This window comes from Panthera leo, chromosome B3 (genome assembly GCF_018350215.1).
Source record: "Panthera leo isolate Ple1 chromosome B3, P.leo_Ple1_pat1.1, whole genome shotgun sequence".
NCBI lineage: Eukaryota > Metazoa > Chordata > Mammalia > Carnivora > Felidae > Panthera > Panthera leo.
Genome location: NC_056684.1, coordinates 2,220,853 through 2,245,124, shown reverse-complemented (window position 1 = coordinate 2,245,124; position 24,272 = coordinate 2,220,853). Strand labels below are relative to the sequence as shown.

The 24,272-nt window shown below is 61.3% G+C and overlaps 2 protein-coding genes across 7 annotated transcripts in view; one reads left to right on the top strand and one right to left on the bottom strand.

The window, feature by feature from the left end:
• Nucleotides 1–1,959: 1,959 nt before the first annotated feature.
• Nucleotides 1,960–12,396, top strand: STARD5 (StAR related lipid transfer domain containing 5). 4 transcript variants are annotated; one of them, XM_042940839.1, is made up of 7 exons: nt 1,960–2,140; nt 2,785–2,834; nt 3,186–3,318; nt 5,671–5,758; nt 6,833–6,950; nt 7,838–7,931; nt 9,631–9,772. In XM_042940839.1, exons 1-7 carry the CDS (start codon nt 2,042–2,044, stop codon nt 9,670–9,672), a joined length of 624 nt encoding a protein of 207 aa, XP_042796773.1. In that variant the 5' UTR covers nt 1,960–2,041; the 3' UTR covers nt 9,673–9,772. The 4 variants fall into 4 exon arrangements, with proteins under 4 accessions (XP_042796773.1, XP_042796771.1, XP_042796772.1 ...); XM_042940837.1 differs by lacking the exon at nt 5,671–5,758 and having other exon boundaries at nt 9,631–12,396; XM_042940838.1 differs by lacking the exon at nt 7,838–7,931 and having other exon boundaries at nt 9,631–12,396.
• A 776-nt stretch (nt 12,397–13,172) lies between these two features.
• IL16 (interleukin 16) overlaps nt 13,173–24,272 on the bottom strand; it is a 70,275-nt gene continuing 59,175 nt past the window's right edge. For 2 of the 3 annotated variants that reach the window (XM_042940828.1, XM_042940829.1), the window contains exons 2-7: nt 22,888–23,983; nt 21,356–21,524; nt 18,463–18,564; nt 16,020–16,278; nt 15,663–15,785; nt 13,173–13,642 (exon numbers count right to left, since the gene is read on the bottom strand). In XM_042940828.1, coding sequence (XP_042796762.1) covers nt 13,449–13,642; nt 15,663–15,785; nt 16,020–16,278; nt 18,463–18,564; nt 21,356–21,524; nt 22,888–23,933 — 1,893 coding nt within the window. In that variant the 5' untranslated portion in view covers nt 23,934–23,983 and the 3' untranslated portion in view covers nt 13,173–13,448. The remainder of the gene's footprint in view (nt 13,643–15,662; nt 15,786–16,019; nt 16,279–18,462; nt 18,565–21,355; nt 21,525–22,887; nt 23,984–24,272) is intronic. The other variant, XM_042940827.1, reaches the window with a different exon arrangement.

The following is a 24,272-nucleotide window of genomic DNA, read 5'->3' as shown; positions in this document are numbered from 1 at the left end:
ATAAACAGTGCTCCAATTTTTCCTTCAGATATTTTTGTGGCATTTTTGATGTGCTTAATTTTTTTAAAACATCTTTTTTCCCTATGTTTAAAAATTATTTTAGGGGCGCCTGGGTGGCTCAGTCGGTTGAGCGCCCGACTTCAGCTCAGGTCACGATCTCGTGGTCCGTGAGTTCGAGTCCCGCGTCAGGCTCTGGGCCGATGGCTCAGAGCCTGGAGCCTGCTTCCGATTCTGTGTCTCCCTCTCTCTCTGGCCCTCCCCCGTTCATACTCTGTCTCTCTCTGTCTCAAAAATAAATAAATGTTGGGGCGCCTGGGTGGCGCAGTCGGTTAAGCGTCCGACTTCAGCCAGGTCATGATCTCGCGGTCCGTGAGTTCGAGCCCCGCGTCAGGCTCTGGGCTGATGGCTCGGAGCCTGGAGCCTGTTTCTGATTCTGTGTCTCCCTCTCTCTCTGCCCCTCCCCCGTTCATGCTCTGTCTCTCTCTGTCCCAAAAATAAAATAAAAAATTAAAAAAAAAAAAAAAAAAATAAATAAATAAATGTTAAAAAAAAATTTAATAAAAAATTATTTTATTTTTAGAGACAGAGCGAGAGAGTGGGGGAGAGGGGCAGAGGGGCAGAGGGAGAGACAGACTCTTAAGCAGGCTGCATACTCTGCGCAGAGCCCAAAGCGGGGCTGGATCCCAAGCCCTGGGATCACGACCAGAGCCAAAATCCAGAGTCCCAAGGTCAACCGACTGAACCATCCAAGCGCCCCTGTGCTTAATTCTTTTTAATGTGGTTACCTCATTGGTCTTTCCTTTGCTGCCTCCTAGGAATACCCATGTGTGACTTCACTTGGCACGGAGACATTGATTAGTGTCTCGCTTCATCTTGGAACAAACTGAGGCTCAGAGAGGTTAAGTGACTTGCCCCAAATCACACAGCCACTACAGGATGAAGCCGGGTCGGGAACCCGGGAGTCCCTAAGTCCCCAAGTCCCCGTCCAGGGCTTCCTTACAGCCCGGCAGCCCATCACAATCTCCGAAAAGGATTTTCAAGTCGTCTTTTGGTTTACAACCATTTTTCACACCTTTACAAGAAACAACAGGCACAGGGACGCACGCACACACAGACCTCAGTACTGACCTCTTCACACATTTGGTTGGTTCCAGAAGAGGAGAGACCGAGGCTGCCCTTGCCATTCGCACCAGGGGGATGTGGCCCCACTCGCTCCCCAAGACCGAGGCCACCTGGATGCGCAGAAGCCTGTACCTCTTACCCGGAGCCTCACTCTGCCCCAGATGCCCCCCACATCCCACGCCTCCTGGGCCCCTCCAGTTAGGTCGTTCAGCCCTCCGACCCCAAGTGCCCAGAACTGAGGGCACCACGGTCCCCAGGGGCTCAGGCCTCAGGGGCGGCCGCCGTTCTGCAGCCCCCACGTCACTGGCACAGACCTCCAGCCTCCCCCGTCTGGGCACCGGCGGCGGAGCCCTCTCCTCCCCGGCCCCGCCGTCTCCCCTCCGCGGCTGCGGCCCCTACCCCGCGTCCCCGCGCACCACCCCCCCTGCGCCCCCGCAGCAGCCACCCCAGAAGCTCATCTCCGACGCGAACTGCACGGTCGCCCGGCCCGGCTGCAGGCCTGCGGGCGCTCCGAGCACCGGTGCGCGCTCCCGGCCCGCCTGGGCCTCCGCGGGGCCGCCCCGAGCTCGGGGTGCAAGGCGGCTCCCGGGACCCGGCGGGCGGGAGGCGGACCCGGCAGGTCTGCGCCGTGATCCCCGGGCCCGCCCAGCCGGGTCTGGCGCTCGCGGGCCCTGCCAGTCTCCGGCCGCCGGTCTGCCTGCCTGGGCCAATCCCGAGCGCGGGGCGGGGCCCGTCTGCCTGCCTGGGCCAATCCCGAGCGTGGGGCGGGGCCCGTCTGCCTGCCTGGGCCAATCCCGAGCGCGGGGCGGGGCCGAGGCCCAGGTTCCGCCCGGGCCCGCGAGCTGTGGCCTCCCGGATCCGGCGCCCGCCGCCGCTCAGCCGGGCCGCGACCCCGCAGCCACGCGCGGCCCTTGGCGCTATGGACCCGGCGCTGGCCGCGCAGATGGGCGAGGCGGTGGCGGAGAAGATGCTCCAGTACCGGCGAGACAAGTCAGGATGGAAAATTTGCCGGGAAGCCGTGAGTGAGGAGCTGGGCAGGAAGGGGTCGTGGGGCCTTTGCTCCCTGGGGCCGGGGTCTCCTCCGTAGACCCCAGGCTCCTCCTCTTCCCGCTCCTTTCTGCATTCCAATACCTTGGAGCTGGATTGGGAGGAGATTCCCTTGAGGGTTGTTTCCTTAAAAGAAAAAAAAAATCCTAGGCCTGTTGTGCGCACTATGACCCCGGGAGATAAGTGTCTGTCCCTTTCCTTGTGTGACTTGTCCAAGGCCACCTGGCTAGCACACGGTGGTTTGGAGTCGAGCCAAAACACCAGGTTCCAAAGCCTGCACCTCTCGCTGTGTTCCCGGGAGGGCGGCATGGGAATAGTTTTTGCCTGCGCAGCTCATGACTTTTAACGAGCAGACTGACATTGCTGGAGGAAACAAAATGCGTGGTGATTTGGAGAGGCTGGAAAACCGCCCTGAGCCCTTGGAATCCAGTTAAGAGCCGTTGCTCCATCACGTTCAGCTTGGTCCAGGACCCCTGCCCTGGCACACGAGTGGGGTCACGCACCTTGGAGAATCCCACCTCTCGAGGCTCCAGACTTCCAGACCAGGGGAAGGGGCCAGGTGATCTCCCAGAGCCCTTCTAGCTCTAAATTCTGTGATTCTGTGCCTTTTGACAGAATGGAGTCTCAGTTTCCTGGAGGCCATCTATGGAGTTTCCAGGGAACCTGTAAGTGCCTTGTCCAAGTTCATCAGAAGGGCCACACCATTCTGGATGTCTCTGTGGGTTTGCTTCCTAAAATAATTCCAGTCTCCCCTAGCACCCTGGAATCAGCTGGCCAGTTGTCGTCCAGAAAACCTTCCTGTTTTTATCTCAACCATTTCCAGCAAACTGTCTCTTGCGAAAGCTCACTGTCCATTCCTGCAGGCCTGAGGGGAGGCGGGCTGGTAAACCTCAGCCCCCAATCCGCGAGGCTGTCTCAAAGAGCGGTGACAGATGTGGCACCGAGTCCTTGTGTACGATCCCAGGATAAAAAGCGTTTGGTTGATGCCTGGCATCACCTTCCTCCTTGTGCTCCAGGTACCGGGGAGAAGGCATCGTGAATGGGACGCCAGAGAAGGTGTGGGGCTGCGTTAAGCCACTTGCTGGGACCCTGAGAGACCAGTGGGATGAGAATGTGAGCAGCTTTGAAATTATCGAAAGCATCACGGATGTAAGTCTTTGCGAGCGCTCTTACCCTGGCAGTCACCTCCCTCTGGAGCTGGTCAGCGGCAGCTCTTGGCAAGGGGAGGACCCTGCAAACCCCTGGTACCCAGCAAACACAGGCTGCCCGCTGGCCAGGTCCAGGTAGGAGACGGCGTGACTGGCGAGGCGGAGGAACCCTGAGCAGAGTGCAGAGAACGCAGCAGCTGACGAAAGAGGGGGTGTGAATGTGGGCCCTGCAGCTGCCGGGCCAGTGCCTGGATTTGACCTTGACCTCCCAGCTCTGGTTTGAAATATCGCCCTCTGATGGGGCCGTGATCATGAATCCAGAGTCCTGGCCCCAGCGTCGGGGTTCTCTGCCAGCTGCGGGGCTATGCCAGGTGGCGGCTCTGGATTACAGTTTCTCCATTGGTAAGACGTGCGTCGTCTAAGCTACCCCGCCCAGTAGAACTTTCCACCATAATGGAATTGTGCTGTAACCACGCCTACTACAGTAGCCACTAGCCCCGGTTGGCCACAGAGCCCTTGAACGTGTCAAGAAAGTGAAGGAAATGAATTGTTTGAGGATGTGAATTGCTAATTTTGTTTGTCGTTACTCTCGATGTCAGTTTAAACAGCCACGTGGAGATATCAGCCACCATAGGAACACAATTCTAGATGGTTGTGTCTTCAGAACATTAAGCCTCAGGAGCTTGTAAGCAGGAAGAACCCACCTCATTCTGATTACGGAAGTTAAGGAAACAAAACAAAGTCGTAGACAAAACTAATAAGCCAGTTGCCTTGGGGGGAAATGTTGCCACCCGGTTTGATTTTGCCATCTGTGGACGTGACCGCCTCTCGGCTGTTTACACAGCCGACGCTGTGAAACCTTCAAGACATAGTGCTGTGTGTTGGCCAGTCGGTAGGACCCAGGTGTTCTCTGCCTCGGCCAAAAGTCACATTGCAGTCCCTTGTCATAGTGTATGTCCCCGTTTCCTGAGGAGTGGGGCACACACCCCTGGGATACAAAAGACGTCAGGCCAGAGCTGAAATGGAATCCCACATGGTGAGATCGCCCCATCTCAGTTTACTCTCTGACAGTCTGAAGAGGGGGGTCTCGGGGACTAATGTGCCTTTGACCCCCGTTTGACATCTGCTAGTCCCCTTAGAATTACAATCCAACAATCCTTTGCCTGTATATTTTGCGGTGGCCTTTATGTCAAGTGATATTTCCACCCCCCGCCCCCCATCTTGGGATAGTTAAATAGCTTCATTTTATCTTTTTTTAATTTTTTTTAATGTTTATTTATTTTTGAGAGAGACAGACAGAACGCGTGTGGGGGAGGGGCAGAGAGAGAGGGAGACACAGAATCCGAAGCAGGCCCCGGGCTCCGAGCTGTCAGCACAGAGCCCGATGCGGGGCTCGAACCCACGAACCGCGAGATCATGACCTGAGCCGAAGTCGGACGCTCAACCGACCGAGCCACCCAGGCACCCCTAAATAGCTTCATTTTAAAATAAATTTACCCAGGGTGCCTGGGGGGCACATTTGGTTAAGCATCGGCTCAGGTCATGATCTCACAGTCTGTGAGTTCGAGCCCCGTGTTGGGCTCTGTGCGGACAGCTCGGAGCCTGGGGCCTGCTTCGGATTCTGTGTCTCCCGCTCTCTCTGCCCCTCCCCTGCTTCGAAAATAAATGAACGTTAAAAAAAATTAAAAATTACATTAAAAATTTTTCAAATCTGGACTGAGGATAGGATTATAATTTAGTAAAATAACATGATTAGATTACCAGTGTTGATGAAGGACTATAAGCTATAAAAGTAAACTATTTTACATCTCTCATGAGAGGAACAGGGGGTCTTTTCTCCTTGAATTAATTCACGTGTCCGTGAAAAGATAAGACTTTCCACTTAGAAAGTTAGAGGGGACACCTCTCTGGCTCAGTCGATGGCACGTGTGAGTCTTGATCTTGGGGTTGCAGGTTCAAGCCCCACGTTGGGTGTAGAGATTACTTAACAATAAAATCTTCAAAAAAAAAAAAAACAAACAAGGAAGAAAGAGCCTTTAGTGGACAATAGCTACAAAAGAGGGGAACACACGGGCTGCTGGTGAGCTCAGCGGGGGAAGTGGCTGACCACGGCACCTCCTGACCTCTCCGTGAAGCAGTGAGAATGGGGGGAAGGAGCCCTCCCCTGCAGGGCGGTGTGTATCAGCCAGATTGTGACGAATCTCCGAGTTGATAGGTAGATGATGGATGGACAGACGGATGGATGAGACACAGGGCCACGCCACAAGCTTGTGGCATTGAGGACACGCGCTGACACCTTCAGGGTCTCTTACCCGTGTCCTCTTTATCTCCGTCCCCAAACACCCTCCTTCAGGAACGAGGCATCCTGCGGCAGGAATCGGGAGTAGAAGCCGGCCGTGTTGTTACTAAGAACAAATCGCTTCTGCTGGTCCTGCTGCACAGTATGAGGACTCAGACAAGGCCGGACTGCCTTGTTTCTGACAGAAGCTTTGGCCTTTAGAAAGAATATGCTTTAAAAAAAAAAAAAAAAAAAAGAATCTGCTCAAGAGAGGGGAGGGCAGGACATTCTCACTCCTGCGTGCCCTCCTTTGCTGTTGGAATCAGCATCCTGACGTGTCCCTTTGGCGCCCTGGGGAACTCGGGCACGGGGACTCGGGCGCGCGTGACAGGATTCCAGACGGGTCGAGCGTGCTGTGCCCGTGTCTCCAGTGGGGAGGGAGGGCCTGAGTCAAGGTGAGCCCGTTCTCGGGCAGGTGGTTTTAGGAGGCACACGGGGGAAGCCGGGTCATCTGGAAAAGGATTCCCGGTTCCCCCCAGGGATTGCCTGCCTGGCTGCAGACTCAAACCCTGGGGACAGAGGTGGCTGAGAAAACACCTGCCAATCGTGCTGTCCCTCGCCCCCAGGCGGCCCGCCCCGTCCTCCACCTGTTCTCCTTTGTGAGCCTGAGAGGGCGGGGCCCTGCCTCTCCAGGGGAAAGTGGGCTAGAGCCCGGGTGGGTTTAGGGTGACCTTGGCTTACAGGGTGGGAGAGAGGACTGGTGGGGTGCTCTGGGACGGGGTGGGGTTCCTGGGGCACGTCCTCCAGGGCCGGGACGTGGGGAAGCAGAAAGCTGCCTGGCTCAGCCTCTCAGGGTCAGGCAGGTGCAGGGTTAGCCAAAAACCAGCACCCCTCCTGCCTCTCAGGCGGTTCACACCTCCCCGCCTGAGCTTAGCGGTGAGCTGCTTCACCTCTCCCAGCCCCCGTGTCCTCACCTGTCAAATGGGTTCATGACACCCAGGTCTCAGAGCTCAGTGGCAGGGGGAGGTGCCCGAGAGCTTTGCCCAGCCAGGCTCTCCCTGGACGCACAGTCAGTGGCAACTCTGGGGACCCTGAGACGTAAGCTCAGAGTGGCCCCGATCTAGAGCCTGCAGTCCACGGTCAGCGCTGCCCCCTCCCCAGTTTCCCAGACCCCGGGGTGTGGGGTGGGAGCAGGGAGACCTCCGGCCGGCAGCTGGACTCCCCTTGGCTTTGACAGACGCTGTGTATCAGCAGAACCGCCACCCCCTCGGCCGCCATGAAGCTCATTTCCCCCAGAGATTTCGTGGACTTGGTGTTGGTCAAGAAGTACGAGGATGGGACTCTCAGCTCCAACGGTGAGTGCCGGCCGGCCGCCCCGGGATCACGTACTGCGTCCCTTGTGCATGGGCCTCTGCTCGTCGGCTTGGGTGGGATCCTGTGCCACGGAGGGCCGAGGGGGAGGGCCCACATGCTAGTAATTTCATATATATGTATGTTTTCCTTTAATAAATGTTTATTCAAGAGAGAGAGACAGAGTGCAAGCAGGGGAGGGGCAGAGAGAGGGGGAGACACAGAATCCGAAGCAGCTCCAGGCTCTGAGCCATCGGCACAGGGCCCGACGCAGGGCTGGAACCCACGAACCGTGAGATCACGACCTGGGCCGAAGGCGGACGCTTAACCGGCTGAGCCCCCCAGGCGCCCCGTAATTTTACGTCTAAGTCTCAGATGTGGCCAGCGCCCCGCTGGCCGCCAAGGCTCATCGTCCACGCCCGACACATGTCGCCTGGTTTGACTGCACGGAGCCTCCGTGTGCAACGAGCCGCTGGGCCCGTGGGGGCGCGTCCCCGAGGGGCTGTGGGCCGTCCCCTCCTTCCCAGCGGGGAACAGAGTCCTGCCACGGCGTATTTCACCCGGGGAACCCGCAGCCCCTGCTGTTCCTCCGGATCCCGGCAGGGGGGGCGCCTCTCCTACCGCCGTGCCTCGGCCCGTGCAGTGTTCTTTTCTCTAAGAAGCTGGCAGGCTTGGGGAGGCTGTGCACGTGTGTGGACGCCCATGAGCGTGTGCGCACGTGTGTGTGTGTGGGTGTGAGGGACACGGGTCGGGGGGGACGCTCAGGGGCAGGTCACGGGGCGCCCGTGCTGACTCCTCGGGCCCCAGATGGCGGGGTCTGCGGGCAGGAGGGGCCACGGTGCCCCGACTGTCTGAGGTCGCAGCTCACTGGCCACTTTGTGCTGTCTTCCAGCTGTGAACGTGGAACATCGGTCATGCCCCCCGAGGCCGGGGTACGTGAGAGGGTTCAACCACCCTTGTGGTTGCTTCTGCGAACCTCTGCCCGGGTGAGATTGATCTCCTGCATGGAATTACGTGCCCAGACCCACGCGTAGCTTAACTGTGGACCTTTCGTTCATGGGGCACGTTAATTACGATTTGCAGTCATAAAAATGCCTTATGGCTCTGTAGGCTTTGACATTACTCGTCAGTGATGCAATGTCCCAAAGCACCAGGCCCAGGGGAAGGGACCGTGGGAGGCCTTGTTCTTGCTGTTCAATGTGGACTGCTCCCTCCCGCCCCATAAGACAGGCTGGGCAAACGTCATGGTCCCATTTAGCAGATGAGGAAACTGAGGCCGGAGGAGGTCATGTTATCTATGCCGGGTGAAAGGTTTCAGAGGCTGGCGGTGCAGAGTTGGAGGACCCGGAGTGGCTGAGCGGCTGGCCGTCCCCACCCCGTGTCCCACACAGGGCTTGGGTCCCCCCAACACGGAAGAGGCTGGCAGTGCTAGGGGCTGACGGGCGATTCTGAGAGCACACGTGAGCCAGCCCTGACCCTGCACTCAGGGGCAGTTCTGTCCCATTTTCTCATAGCTCGGGGCAGGTTTTTACTAGAACTTTCTGGGTAAATAATAACTGGAGGTCAGTTGACAGTGAAAGAAATTGCACCCGAGATTGTGACCCAGAGTAACACTTCCGTTGGGGATGGGCAGCAGGACAGGGGGAGTGCGCCTTCAACCACACAGTCCTCGAAGGGCCTTGTCACAGGGTTTTGCTAAAACTCCTTCCGGGAGTTTGAAAATCGCTTAGTCACACGCCCCGCGACACACAGCTGCATGCGGTTTTGGTCCCCCGCATGCACAGGTGCCCTGACCGAGACCATGAACTTCTGCCTTGTTTTCTTGTCCTTGTTTTCTTTTTTTTTTTTTAATTTTTTTTTAACGTTTATTTATTTTTGAGACAGAGAGACAGAGCATGAACGGGGGAGGGGCAGAGAGAGAGGGAGACACAGAAACGGAAGCAGGCTCCAGGCTCTGAGCCGTCAGCCCAGAGCCCGACGCGGGGCTTGAACTCACAGACCGCGAGATCGTGACCTGAGCTGAAGTTGGAGGCTTAACCGACTGAGCCACCCAGGCGCCCCCTCTTGTCCTTGTTTTCTTGTCCGTAGCCTCTGGGGGCTGCCTCTTCCCACCCGGCCTGGCGTGTGTTTACCTCCCTCCATGCCCAGCGCTCCCCGCCACCGCCCAAGAGGTGTCTCCTTTACCTGCTCATGTTTCCAGGCAGAGTTCATGCAGAGGGATGCTAGGGCTCAGGCGAGCCCCGGGAGAAGGAGCAGACAGAGGAGGGGGGTGCCACCCGGGCTCAGCGGGCGGGGGGGCGGAGGATGTGAAGCTTTGAGATGGAGGGAGTCGTGGCCCCAGACTGGATGGTCCGCGCAGACCGGAAAAGCCACGGCCCAGAGCAGCACGTGCTGGCCGACATTGCTTGTCTGCTCAGCCCGTCTGTCTCCGGGCCTCACTTCCCTTTCTGTACATCTGGGAGGAGGGCAGGGTTCTAAAGGGTCTCCTCCTCCAGGCCCTTGACCTACATGACGTTGGAGCAAGTCTGGTGGGCAGGCGCAGAGCTGCGTGGGGTTCCTGAGGATGAATCTCCACGTCCCGGCTGTTTTTCCGGGGTGGGGGGCAGGCCCTCCTCGCCGGCCCTGCTGTGCGGCCCCAGTGCCCTGCCACGGACACGTGACGTGACCCTGCTCTGGTTTCTCCAGGGAGCCCGGCCGGACCCACCTGGTCACATTCTTCCAGACTGACCTCAGCGGGTACCTCCCACGGAGTGTGGTGGACTCCTTCTTCCCCCGCAGCATGGCTGGCTTCTACGCCAACCTGGAGAAAGCCGTGAAGAAATTCTACAGCTGACGTGCTCGCCCGCTGGCCCAGAACTTGCGTCGCTCGTCACAGAGCTCCAGGTGCTGGGGTACCGCTTTTCCCTCTGTGGAAGCCGCTTGGGGACCGCTCGTCTCCCCAGAGGCCGGCCAGAGAGGCCCCCCTGTCCCGCTCCTTCTCCTCCCACTCGGGGCCCCCTTGGGGGACCCGCCCCGGTGCCCTGTCTGCCGGCTGTCCGCACACCTCCTGCAGCCGGCACACCCAGCCCTCCAGCCGCCGCCGCCCACAGGGTGATACTCCGCGGTCCAAATTTCCGTGCCAGTCACTGAGACTTCCTGTCCCTGTTGGTCAGAGGGAACCCCTGTCGATACCGGAAACCAGGCTCTCCTGCCCCTTCAGCGTCCGGGACTCTGTCCAACCTGTTGCCGCACACCTGACATCTGTTTTCCTGATGACACCGCACCAGGGTCTCCCCTTTAAAAAGATGTCCCTGAAAAAAAAACTTAGAAAATACTGCTTTAACAGATGAGATGAGCGTTAAGGAAAAATTCGTCCAATATTTCGTTTGTTGTATCTTCTATTTGAACGGGTTGTTTTGTCTCTTTCCCCTGAGTTAACTTCTCTTGCCCTCTGTGCTAGAGGCCTGGGTCGGGCCGTGCCAGGGTCAGCAGGAAGGCTGGGAGAGCAGGTCCCCTCCAGCAGCGCCGGCCAGAGTGCCCGCACGGGCCTGCCCGGGCCCTGCCCACCGCGGTGGGCCGTCGGACCCGGGGAGCCCGGCCTTGCCACCTGGGAGGGGCCTCAGCAGCCCCACGAGGTCCCTTGCCTCTCCCCGGTCAGGACCACACAGTCGTGTGGAGTTCTCCGGCACCCCCTCCCCTGCGGTCCCCCGCCTTGCTGGTGCGGAAGATCCCTGCGTGTCTGACCAGAGTCCCCTTGTGTGGCAGCCGGAAGTGCCTGCAGGGAGTTTCCAGAGTCCTGTGCATCGTGTCCTCACATCTGCCTGGCCCGCCCGTCTCCTGAATGTGCCGAAGCCCGAGCAGCCTTTAAAACGGGAGGCTCCGTGTCCGGGGCTGAGAAAACCCCCTTCTCCCTGGGTTGTGATGCAACCACAGATCCCACGGTCGTGCCGTCGGGATCACCCCGCTAGCTTCTCGGGAAGTCGTCATCAGACTCTTGACTTTATTTCGATTCCCTTCCTTCGTGAAGAACTGCCCGGCACTGTCCTGTGTCAGTGCCTCCTGAGTCGCCTCCGCAGGTGCAGCCAGGTCTGGGCGCACCGGCTCAGGAGTCCCCGGGAGGCGGTGGTCTTAGCGAGACGGGGCTGCCTGTGCCGGGCCGTCCAGCGACGTGGAGAGCCGTGCTGCCCGGCGCACGTCTCACGGGGCCCCCCGGGCACCCCGCCCACCTGCCGGCGTCGGGGTAAACTGAGCACTGGACTAGGAGTCCGAAAGCATGCGTCTGGTCCCGTGCCCGCCACTCAGACCCCTCGCATCCCTGCGCGTCGACTTCCTGTCTCTAGGACGACACGGGGACACGAATGCCAGCCCCAGCCCGCTGCTCGGGAGTCCGTGCGGATGGAGGGACGGGCGAGGTCACTGCCCAAAGCAGAGGACCGGGGCAGCCGGGAGAGGCCCTCGGGGAGGCTCGTTTCCGTGCCGCGTTGACGAGGTTGGGAACCGTGACGCTGGGGTCCCTGTGGGTGGCTGGAAACACCGTCTGCAGAGGCTGTTCTGGGCCTGGCCTCGTGGCCGTTCCTAACGAGCCGGGGGCCCTTCCGACACCCACAGCCGCGCCCCAGCCCCGAGACCAGCCTGCCCCTGTCGCTCACTTGGCTTGTCCGGCCCGGCGGGAGGCTTTCTGTGTGTCCCTGGCCCCGGCCGGCACCGTGCTCATGCGTGTCCCCTCCTCCCAGTCCCGACGGAAGGCCGCGTCCTCCTTCCCTGCGCTGGTCCACGTGCCTGACCTGGCCGCTTGCCTGACAACGGCCCGATGATCGGAATCGTCTCTGCGCGAGGTGGTGGGGGCGGGGGTGTGCCTCCGGGTTCCCGTGGCCTCGTCATGCAGGTGGGAGCCCGCGGATGGCAGCAGGACTGAGTCACGCCTTCCGGGGCTGCGTCTTCAGGGTTTCTATGAAACCTGAAGAACTGGTCCACGTGGCGGCTCAGCTCCTGCCTCCGCCCGGGGCTTCACGGGATTCACAAGGGGACGCAGGGGGGCAGCAGGCAGGACATGACCACGCCGAGCCCAACGGCTTCCCGGGGTGAACGGGACGGCGAGGGGACGGCCACTGCCATGAGGTCACTGCGGCACTCGTGTAAAGAGGAGGCCCCGGGGGCCTTTTCTAAGAGTTCACTGCCCCGGAGAAGCCACCAGGTCCCGCCGGCATGGCCCGGCGCTCCTGGCCCCGGGAATAACTCGTGTTCCTATTGTCTGTGGTTTTCGCGATAGACGTGGGGCCGGGACGGGGCTGGAACGCCGCCCGGGGTCGCGTCAAAGAGCGCGCTGGCTGCTTCTAGGCATTTCTTTGTCCTGAGCTTGGCAATCGGGCGTGAAGAGGTGACTGAACCACATATCCCTCTGGTTATTGACCTCATCGTTTACCAGCGTGGACAACTTACCTGCCGTCTCCGCGTCCTGGTGCCCCCCCCCCCCCCCCCCCCCCCGTGAATACGATGGCACAAACCATGCTCTGGAGACATTACTGTCATTAGGGAGACAGGGTCCATTGAACACCAACCCAGTGCTGGGCGCGTGCTAGGTAAGTGGTAGCAGTTTCTTTCACTCTCTCTTGCTCGCGCTGGCCCGTGCTCTTGGTACACCTGCCCGTGCCCGGAGTTTCACCTGTCCTCTGCTACCTTGCCCCCCCCACCAGGCAGCACCCTTGCGAGGATGAGTCTCCGGCCCAACCCAAACCAGTTTTGCAAATGCTGCGAGTGGTAGATTGTGTTTTCCCAAAAGAGCCCAGAAGCATCTCCCCTCCCCTCGCACCCAGGCCGGCCCCCACGGGTCAGGGACTGAGGAAGACACCTGTGTGGCTCCACAGCCAGCGGAGCGTGTCACAGGAAGGACACGACTGCCACCTGCCCCTCACTCTCCGGGGACGCTCACCCTGGCACCCGGCCGCCATGTTGCGAGGAGGTCCGGGCCACGGGGCGAGGCCGCCCGTGAGCGTCCGGGCTCATGGCCCCCACTCGGTGCCCAGCCACCAGCCAGCACCAACGGCCAGGTGTGTGAGACAACGACCCTTGGGGGGGGGGGTTGTGGCCCCCAGCCTTTGAGTTGCCCTGGCTCGTGCCCAGTAGGACAGGATGGCCTGTCCTCTCCCAGCGTGCCCTCGAGGCAGGCTCACAAGAAACCCAAATGCTATCTGGGGAGTCGGCCATTCTGCCGTTCTAGGACGTGGGAAATCTGCGAAGCGGGACACGGGTTTCATATCAAACTGTAACGTGTCCGTTTTATTTACTGCACCATAGTATTACCGTTACGCTCTCTGGACATAGTCTGTAGGCACTGGCGGCCTCCCCGGCGTGACCGGGCCCTTCCCCTGGCCGGGCGTGTCCCAGAAGGTCTGGACCAGGGCAGCAGCGACCAGGAAGCGCGACTCTGCTGCCTCCCCCCTCCAGGCAGGGGTGAGCAGTGACCCTGAGAATTAGCAGTTGTGAGGGGCTGTCCGTCCCCGGCTTTGGTGTCGGCGCGGGCCTGCCTAGGGCTCCCCAGCCGCTGTGGTCCCCGAGGACTGGACGCTTCTCCTCCTGATGACGATCGTGACGGGGCCGTCAGGCAACGTCTTGATAACGTTCCAGGCTTCAAACCGCGTGAGCCCCTGCACGGCAGTGCCGGCCAAGTGTAAGATTTCATCTCCCGGCTGGATCGTCTCGCTCTGTTCCGAGGCTGCCCCCGAGAGGAAGAAAAATAGATAACCGGTTGCTCGGGTGACAGGGGGACAAGGAAGGTTACCTCCTAGCCTCGGTCTCTGGGGAGCCAGGACGGCTCAGAAGGGAACGGGGGGCCCATCCCTCAGGGGCTCGGTGCTGGATCTGGAATGGGGCAGCTCATCAAATGGTGGCTTTGAGGCTGGCATGCCAGGCTCCTGCTCTGTGGCCCTTGGGAAAGGTGTGGCCCGTCGTATCCCCAGAGGAGGGCGGCCGCGGGCAGCTCCGAGCCCAGAGCCCGGCCGAGGAGACTTCCGCGAGTCACGGAGCCCTCTGGGGGGCCGATCCCCTCCAACCTGCACGCACACCAGCCCAGCAACCTCCGTCCGCACGTGGTCTCTCCCTTCCGACGAGCTCGCCAGGCACTGGGTGGCGTGGGGAGGGGGCCGGTGAACCCCCCAGGCACGCTGCCCCTGAACGGCCTGGAGAAGACCCCTGCGTCCGCGTGAAGAGGGACGCAATCCTATGTGGCTCCCACTCTCAAAGCTGCATCCGGGAGGAGTGTCATCGTTCATACGGAACGCTGTTCTACGGTATTCAGAAATACCGAATAAAAGATAATAGTAATGACAACGATAAGAAGTTGGTGAGATGTGCTGGGCCGTTGTGCACATCAGGTTCTGCGCGGACGCCCCGCGAGCGTGTCAGTAGCCCCGTTGCGCACGCGAGGAAACCAAGAGTTCCGCAGCCCAGCCGAGCATCAGAGCCGCTAGGTAGCGGGGTCTGGGTTTGAGCCCAGACTTTCTGGCCCCAGCGTCCGCATCTCCCGGCAGCTGGCCGGCCCGGCCCCGCGGACGCAGACGGGACGAGGGTGGAGAGTGGTCTCCCTCGGAAGCACGGCTCCCACTAGGAGCCGGGTCTCTTGACCTTGAGCCACATGCTCAGCCCAAGTCGACCTCCAAAGGGTCTTTCCCAGAGTTGGAGTAAACACGGGTTCCTGGGGGAGCCCCCCCGCAGTGACCCTCGGTCCCCCCCCCGGGGCCCAGCCGCCACTGCGGGGCTCCGTCTGACAAGCCCAGACACACCCCACACCTCCGTGCGGACGAGGAGCCTCGGGCCCGGGGGGGCAGCGGTCATTCAGCAGGTGAGAGGCAGAGCCGGGACTAGAACCCAGGTCTCCAGACTCCTGCCCAGGGCCCCACAACGCAGGGACTCCAGCTAGAAAAGCGGTGAAGACCCGGGGGTGGGGGTGGGGGTTCTGTGGTAGCTGCGGGCCATTCACGCTTTTCACAGGGAAACCCGAGCGACCCCCGCTCTAGTGCACCTCAACCCCGTGACGAACGAAATGTCAACATTTTTAATAAAAGCAGAAGCTGACGGGACCAGGACTGAAGGGAGCCCAGGGAGGCCGAGTGTGTGCAAGTAGAAAGTCAAGACTGTGTCCTCATTTTAAGCTCTGGTGCTTTGTTCATTATGGATTTTTAAAAAATTAAAATTAATTTTAATTTTTTAAAAACATCACATTGGGGGCGCCTGGGTGGCTCAGTCAGCTAAGCGTCCGACTTCGGCTCAGGTCACGATCTCACGGTTCGTGAGTTCGAGCCCCGGGTCGGGCTCTGTGCTGACAGCTCGGAGCCCGGAACCTGCTTTGGATTCCGTGTCTCCCTCTCTCTCTGCCCCTCCCCTGCCTGCTCTCTGTCTCTGTCTCTCTCCCCAAAATAAATAAATTTTTAAAAATTAAAAACAACCATCACATCGATTACTGCGGGTTTCGGGGCCTCCCCTTGGCCCAGGCCTGCCCAGCTGAGCCAGGCCCAGGGCTCAGTCACTGGCGAGGACCCAGGGAAACAGAAGTAGTAAGGGGACATCCGAGCCAAGGAGAACAGGCAGCAACCGCAGAATCGAGTCCCTAAATGGCCTGCCTGCCTCCTAGAGGGCGTGGACTTGCAAACAGCCATGGCCCAGAAGGTGCTCAGAGGCCTTTGGGGGCCTGGCCCGCCACTCGCAGCCGGAGGGAACCCCCGAGAGCCAGACGCACAGCTCACCTTTGAAAATCCTGTTCACGGTGAGAGGCTTGTCCCCGAGCAGGGAGCCCTTGCCGCCTTCCAGGCTGAAGCCCAGCCCCGCGGACGTCTTCTCTATCGTCACCGTGTGCACCGTGGCCTCCGCTGCAGGGGAAGCACGGGGACCGTGTTAGGGACGCCCTCCCCTCCAGGCCGCGCACGCCTGGGCGTCACGCGAGCCCCGCGAAGGCTGCCGGCCGCCCTCGCACGTGCACGGGTAGACACAGACGCGGCTCCTGCCGCCCACGCGTTCCTAGGGCCGCGCGTCACTGAGCAGCCACGGCAGGACTGGCCCCACGCGGCCAGGGGGCTTCCTCCCCCGAGCTGGGGGGCACTTACTGGAATCCCCAGAAACGTCGCTGGCCACAGAAGCCGAGTTTGTAGAATCTGTGGATGAGTTCAGGTCGGGCGCGGCCTCCAGAGCCGGCTTCTGTGTGACGATCACAGCTTGCCTGGGGTCCCGAGCTTGGCGGAGGATGGCCAGGGCGTCGCTGTGCGTGGCCCCTTTGAGGGACTTGCCGTTGATGGAGAGAACCTCGTTGCCCTTCTGAATAGTTCCTTCCTGGGAGGCCAGCCCGTTGGGGAACACCCTGTGCACCTGAAAAGCCACAGGAAGTCAAGACCCAGAGGTCACCGGCGTCAGATCCAGACCCTTCCGGCAGGAAGGTCCCAACCAGTCAGTCAAGGCCTAGAGGCTGCTTAGGGGAAAGAAAATTAAAATAACCGTGTCTCAAACCAGGGCTGCCGGCTCAGGACCTCCTTCGGCGGCCACCCCGAGCAGAGATCACTCAGTGATGGCCAGCCTGGTCCTCAGAACCCCTCCTAACACCGCGTCCTAGACCACATCACCACAATCCTATTTCCACCTCTCCTGCCCTGCAGCATCGCCCCGAGTCGTTTCCCTGAAGCCCCGATTCTGTGCCACGTTCATAGGCATTGTATCCGAAGAAACAAAAAAGGTTTCCAAGGTCTGACAAAGTGAAGAACCCTGGAGAAAACAAAAGTTCTGAAAAATGTCTACACAGCTTAAGAAGGTATTGGAGACCGTGACACCTCCGTAAGAACGGGCAGCGGGAGGCAGCGACCCCCGACAGTGTTCCGGTACAGAATCCTTTTCTTCCGGGCAGAAATCCTCGGGCCTCCACCTTCCGCAGAATATGCTTTTTGGAGAAACGCTCACCTGGGAGGTCTGGACATTCTCAGAGCTCCTCCCGCAGAAATGCTGATCCAGTTAAAAGGGACAAGCCAGTGAGTGCCCAGCATGGCCTTGGCCGTGGACGGTGCTCAGGGTTAGTTCTTTCAATGACTCGGGAAAGGTACAGAAGTGTCCACGCCTGGCCCGCGTGCACCGCTTCCTCCTGGGGTTTGAGTGGCCGCAGCGTCTCAGGCTCGCCGGCCAAATGGGGCGGGGAGACGTCGCGACTCGGCAGACAAAGATCCCCAGTGCCATTCCCGCGGGCCCGCTCTCTCGTCCCTTCCAACAGAAAGTGGACTGCACAACCAGGGATTACGGTTCTCTGCTGTGTGCTCGGTGACAGAAATCGGGCCTCGGTGGTCCCGTGTGCTTTTGTGTGCGGTAGAGGGCCTGCTGGCCAAGAAGGAAGTCACCGTTCGCACCCGGGCGACTCCGAGACGACCAGCAGGAACCGGCCGAGTCACCCGCCGGGAGGCGTGCCGTGTTTAATGCTGGCTGATGCTGAGCTGGGGGGGTCGTTTCCAGCCGGGTGAGGAAGTGCGTGCGAGTCCGCATAAAGACCACGCTGAGACGACACGGCCATCGGGCAGGAGGGCGCTCGGCTTTGGGGCCACGGAGCAGCCAGAATAACGGGGTCGGCGGGAAGGGGCGCAGGTGATACCGGCTGCCGTCTCTGGCTCTCCCCGAACAGGGGCGAGCCCCCAGGACCCGAAGCCTCGGGATGCGGCCGGGGCTGTGCTCTGCGGATCTTGCACAGGAACCGCTCCTTCTTCTGTCCAGCATGGCCCCAATGCCCCAGCCAACCATCATCGGCCTCTCTGGTGTCCAAGCCAACAGCCCCCAACTCTCCAAGTGGGCACAACCGGGGAAGCAGCGTCCTCGACAGAACGCGCCTTCTTCCCAAGGCGCCTTTCCATCCGGGTGAGGCCCCCCTGCCTCGTGGCCTGGGCTAGGTATCACGGCCAGGTCGTCAACCTCGAGCCCTGGCGGTGCGGCCTTCCAAAAAGGCCCGGGGTCATAAATCATTCTCGTCTCGACGTTTAGTAGTTGGCACCTTGCTGGTCTACTCGCCCCACACGAGAGACGTCGGATAAGACTTGCTTCGAATTTCTGCTGTTGTCGTTGGCCTGAAATTCCCGTAACGGGCAACGAACCATTTTGAAGCGTCCTATCCAGTGACATTTAGCGGGGTTGGAGGGTTTTTTGGGAAACGTTCCTCCAGACAGGACCTGCAACAATGCAGGCGTTAAACCTTGCGAGATTCCGAGCCGGCAGTCCTGGTGGGGCCCGGACCCCTGTGATTTTCTTAAGGTGATTCCGAATCCTTTTGGCATGTTCACGTTGCCTGGGGTAGACGGAGCCCTTCTTCGTTAAATTAAGGATCGAGACGAAGGTAGGCTATGGGGCCACACAGGCGACCGTTACTATGCTTCCTGGGAAGGGTGGGTCCCGACAGCCCCCCTTCGGAACCCCGCACGGTGGCCTGGTGCCAGGCACTCCTCCGGCCCCCTGTGTGGCTGGCACGTGTTCTCCCTCCGGGGGCCACTGCCTCTGGCTCTCACGCACCCCCAGCGTCGGGCCACTCACCGTGATCACCTTGTTTTCTAGATCCGCTCCTCCTGCCAGGCTGAACCCAAGGCCGGCCCCTTCCTCTTTGTGCAACACGGTGACGTGGATGCTGTCCAGTTGCTGTGGGAGGAAACGCATACGTTTAAGACGTCCGCCGCGCCAGCCTGAGCAGTTTAACGCGCGTGGGACCTCGGGCTGATTTGATCTCGAGCCCCATGGGGCTTGGCCACGTGCCAAGTGAGGTCACCTCCTCGAACCTGTTCCGTCATCTGGACAGAGAGGACTGTGCTTTCTGGAGTCCTAGGAAGCTTAGGAGAGAAAAAGCGTGTTATGCCAGGTGCGGTTCCCGTCTCCTCCCCTGGCCGCCCCGCCCTCACCCACACCTGTCCCAACCCGGCCGGGCGCCACTGGGTCGGGGAAACCCAGCGTGTGGGGTGACACAGCTCCACCATTGCAGCGTGGGGCCAGGCCGGCCCCTGGGACACCGGCAACCCCAGGGGTCACGGCTGTTCTGCAGGGAGTGCCTGCTCCTTCTCTCTTCCTGCTCCTCCTGGGGGTAGAGCAGCACCGGAAGGAACCCAGCGGACTCCCGGCTGCAGCACACGCGCACGCGCACACCCACGCACACACGTGCGCCCACGCCCACGCACGCCCACATGCGCGCCCCTAAGAGCCCACGCACACACGCGCGCCCACGCCCACGCACGCCCACGCACACACGCGCGCCCCTAAGAGCCCACGCACACACGCGCGCCCACGCCCACGCACGCCCACGCACACACGCACGCCCACGCACACACGCGCGCCCACAAGAGCCCACACACACGCACGCCCACACACACGTGTGCCCCCACAAGAACCCACGCACACACGCACACACGCGCGCCCACAAGAGCCCACACACGCGCGCCCACACACACACGCGCGCCCACACACACGTGTGCCCCCACAAGAACCCACGCACACACGCGCGCCCACGTATACACGCGCACCCACAAGAGCCCACACACACGCGCGCCCACGCACACACGCGCGCCCACAAGAGCCCACACACACGCGCGCCCACACACACGTGTGCCCCCACAAGAACCCACGCACACACGCACACACGCGCGCCCACAAGAGCCCACACACGCGCGCCCACACACACACGTGCGCCCACACACACGTGTGCCCCCACAAGAACCCACGCACACACGCGCGCCCACGTATACACGCGCACCCACAAGAGCCCACACACACGCAAGCCCACGCACACACGCGCGCCCACAAGAGCCCACACACACGCGCGCCCACACACACGTGTGCCCCCACAAGAACCCACGCACACACGCACGCCCACACACACACGCGCGCCCACAAGAGCCCATACACACGCGCGCCCACGCACACACGCGCGCCCACAAGAGCCCACACACGCACGCCCACGCGAGCCCACGCACACACACGCCCACGCACACACATGCTTCCGGCCTGCACGTGGGCTCACAGGAGCCAAAACAATCCTTCTGCGCTGTCTGGAATCAGAGAAGCTCCTTCTGGTCTTGACCCGAGGCCCCAAGCTGAAACGCATCCGGGGGGCCAGGCAGACGGGTTACAGGAGCGGACTGTGCAGACGTGCGAGATCTAGGGGTGACGGGAACTGCCGGGGACCAGGCAGCACGTCCCCCCGCCCAAAGGAACCTGCTACGTGGCCGCGTAGACCCAGCGCCACCCGACCGTTCCCTTTAAGCAAAGAGAGAAGCCGGACAACCGGGCGTCAGTTCAGGTTTCGGAACATTCAGACTGTGATGATTTATCACATCCCCACGCGGATCCACGAAAATACACCTGCGCTTCCACGTGGCTCTCGGCCCACGAGCTGGCCCTCGCTGGGAGGGAACGACCTCACGTGAACAATTCACTGGCTCTGGCACCACCGGGGCACCTGTCGCGCAGCTGACTCTGTGACCCTTGGGCTTGGAGCCCCCACGACCCAGAGGGACGGAGGGATCTCACCACCCAGCTCTACCCCAGCACTGGCCCGCATCTCCCCACTTTGACCCAAGTATCCGGTTACTTGCCCTGTAAGGGGCCCTTGTCCGGCAGAAAAGCAAATGGTCTCCCGGTGACACCCTACACGAGACAGCTCTCTGTGTTCTACACACTTTTGCCTGCGCTATTTCATGTGAATGAGGCCCCGGGGGACGATGGTGCCAGGGTGCTACGGGTGATGGGTGAGTCGTAGCCCAGGGCGTCTTGTGCGGCTCAGGCTAAGCCACACCCTTGGCCTGGACAATTCCAACTAGGATGCCTCCCTAATTCTTGCAGAATCTTGGACGATTCTGGTGCGGAAAGCCTTTGCAGATCTGGGGCAACGCAGGAGGGGGCAAGCCCTTGAGCGCCTGAGCTGAGCGGACCTCAGCTCTGCCCGGCCACTTCCTCTCCACACATCTTGCGGTCGTGCTCAGAAGCCTATGGGAAGTGGCACTTTCGCAATGGCTTGAGTGACTTCGGGGGCGGGGCCTCACAAGCCCTGGAAGGAGCCCCCTCTCTCGGTGGGCAGGGGAGGCCTCCGGGGTCAGAGCTCGGAAATTCCCGCGGCTTACAACAGCACGGTGCCCTGAAGCATCTCCCGGACGTGAACGCCAGGCCGGCAGGCCGTGGGATGTGCACGAGGCACAGAACTTGGGGGCAGAAAACCTCTGTGACCTTGAGCTGAGCTCACCTGGCTCCTTTACAAAATGGCTACAAAGATGCAAGGAGCCAGTGATCGCAAGCACTTGAGAAGCCACCAAGCTCCGTTCGAGTGGCGGGTCGAGTCTCGGGGGTCCAGTGAGGCCCTGTCCCGCCCCCGCGGGCTCCGACCCCGCTCCGGCCACGGCTCGGAGTTCGGCCTTGGTCACTGCGGGCGCTTGCAAAAGAAGCCTACCTTTAAGGTCGCTTCATCCAGAACCTTCACTTCCTCGATGAGCTTCTTTAACTCCTCGGCGCTCAGCAGGGAGATAACCGATTGGCCAGACTGAGGGGAGCAGTGGTCCCGGCTGTCGGCTTCCGTGGGCTCCCCGAGCCCCTCCGTGTACTCTCTCAGCTCTGAAAGGCTTTCGTACAGACACAGCGTGTGGGACGGATCAGAATATTGATGGGAGCTCACATTTAGCGCATGACCGCTCGGCGGCAGATACGGGGCTGAGCACCGATGTGCACGCTATTATTTGGCGCAAGAAATCCGAGCAGGTGCCGGCACCCCTCCACGACAGCCGTGAGGAAACTGGGGCTCCCCGAGGGTCGACGCCTCGTCTGTGGCCACATGGCTACGGAATGCCCAGATCTGGGACTCATAATCGCAGACCGTGGTGCGTCTGACTCCAGAGTCGGTGTCTCCAAACCTCGGCACCTCCCCCCGGAGCGTAGGGGACGCTTTGGACAATCTGCCCCAACGCTGGCAGCCCCGGGGCCTAGAAACACACTCCCCGCCCTCCGTGACAGCTGGCCCCGGCACCTGCGCGTCCCCCATCGGCACCTGCGTGACCCCCGTCGGCACCGAACGACCACAGACAGCGCCCACGCAGCCAGCATCTGGCCTTCCGTTTTCTTCGGAACTCGTTTTGATATTTGTAGCCGGGTTTTTCCAGCTACACCTCATATTTTGCAGGAAACCGTGGTTTCACTGACAGGAAACTACGGCTCCCTCTGGCTGGCAGATCTTTACCGCCAGCAGGGGGAGACGTCCCGTGGCAGTAAATTCTAACGGGGAGCCTCTGCGAGAGCTCCCGGCCGGGCACCCTCAACGTTATGGGGTACCTCCACAGCTGCCCACTCTGGCTAGCGACCCGTGCGTCGGTCTGGCCGTCTAGACCCTGCTCTCAGTGTTTCCAGGGTCACCCCTGCTCCTTCCCAGGCTGTCTGCAGCGGCTGCCACACGAGACGTCAGGGTCAGCGGGTCCCAAGCGCTTGCGGGCAGTATCAGAATAAGAAGTAAAGCCGGGCAAACGCAGACTCGTTCTGATCCGGGACGGGACCGTGGGGAGACCCCCTCCTAATCTCAACTGAAGAGCGAACTGAGGGGGTCAGGGACTCAGCGCCGGAGCCGGACCCCCCGGCACCCGGTGCTGGGGGCCTGAACCCCCGTGCAGGGTGGGCCTGGATTCCTTCCGGGGCGGGGAGGGGGGCGGCCGTCACCTCCCGGCTCCAGTCTGGCCTTCCCGAGCAGGAGCATTCGCTCTCCAAACCTCCGTGGGCCACCGGCGCCTCCCCCGACCCCATCCCTCCCAGAACAGGTGCCGTGAGACTCCTCCTTCGCAGGGAACGTGTAACGCTCACGCACACGCACAGAAAAGAGCAGGCAGAACGGCCCTTCGGTACCCCCGAGACCAAGTTTCAAGGACACGCGCAGATGCGAGAGAAAGGACGATGGGGAAGCAGAGAAGACGGGAGGGGGAGGCGGGCACCGGCCGTACTCACTTGAGGGAGAACCCCATGTCCGAGGCAGGCGGTTCTGCAGCATTGCTCGCGGCCGGGGCGTCGCTGGCCGACGACGCGGGACAGCCCCCGTCCTTGGGGGTGCAGGCAGCCTGGCCCCAGGAGACAGAGGACGGGAGGCACAGCAAGGACTTCATGACAGCCGACGACACCCGGCTACTGATGGAGTAGAGCTGACTGGTCTTCTCGCCCGGCGGCTTCACCTCGCAGGACTGGGTCCTGGACAGCGGGAAGCTTCGTGCCCGCTGGCCGGGCACCTTGACCACCGGGCCTCGAGGTTCCTCCGCGTGTGTCGACAGCAGCCTCAGGAGAGGGTCGGGGTCAGGGAGGGGGGCTTTCTGGCTGGACTGCCGTCCCGGGAGAGGGGACCCCGATGCACCCGGGTCCCCGGGCTCGGGGTGGGTGGGGGGGCCCTGCGGCACCTGCTCTCGCTCTGGCTGCTGCTGCTGCTCGGAGGTGGGGGCGGCCCCTCGCCCCGAGACGCCAGAAAGCCGACCTCCCTCTTGCTCCCCCGGGGGCCGTGCTGCCTCCCCGACGGAGGCCTCGAGGCTCGCTCTCTGGGCTCCTCTGCTGGGCAGCTGACAGGAGCCGAAGGTCTCAAAAGAGCTGATTCTCTGCTTGATGGAGGAGAAGGCCCGGGTGGGCGGCCCCGGGGGGCGCTCCCTGGAAGCAGGTGCCGGCTGGGCGGGGGAGGCCGGGTCGGGCGGCCGCCTCGGGTCTGCAGCACGCGTCCTCAGACTTTTCAAGCTGTGGCGGAACCAGGCCGGCTTGGGGGCCACGGGAGGACCCTTCTTCACGGTGCCGCTGTCCACCGACTTGCAGACCTTGGGGGCAGCACCGGTGGCGCCCGGCTCCGGCGGGGTCCCGTCCGGGCGGCCCTGCACCCTGTCTTCTTCGCCCAGACTGGCACCGGGCTGCAGCGGCCTGTGGCCGTGGCCGTCACTCATGATGGGGCTGAACAGGTTCTTGATGCAGTCGGAAATTCTCACCCAGGGCTCTTCGGCCGCGATGTCGAGGCTATAGTCCATCCGGGCCTGCCTCTTAAGGAGCGGGTGTTTCACCGGGGACGTTGGGACCCCTGCAGCGCAGAAACATTGCCCCTGAGTTCTAGTCTCAGAGCGAGACGCCAAGGAGGCCTCGGGGGCTGGGGGGGCGGTGAGTACCCACGCTGGGCCCTGGGGGGTAAGCCCCCACTAGCAACCCCTTCAGAACCACAGTTAGCTTCTCAGCATTTCAGGGCCGGACGCGTTTGCAGAGCGCCTCTGGGCCTCTGTCTGGCATCTCACAACTGAGGAATCCAGCATTCGGGAGGGTAAGGGACCGCCTGCTGGCCCAGCCAGGGCGAGACCCCAACCGCTGGTTCCTTG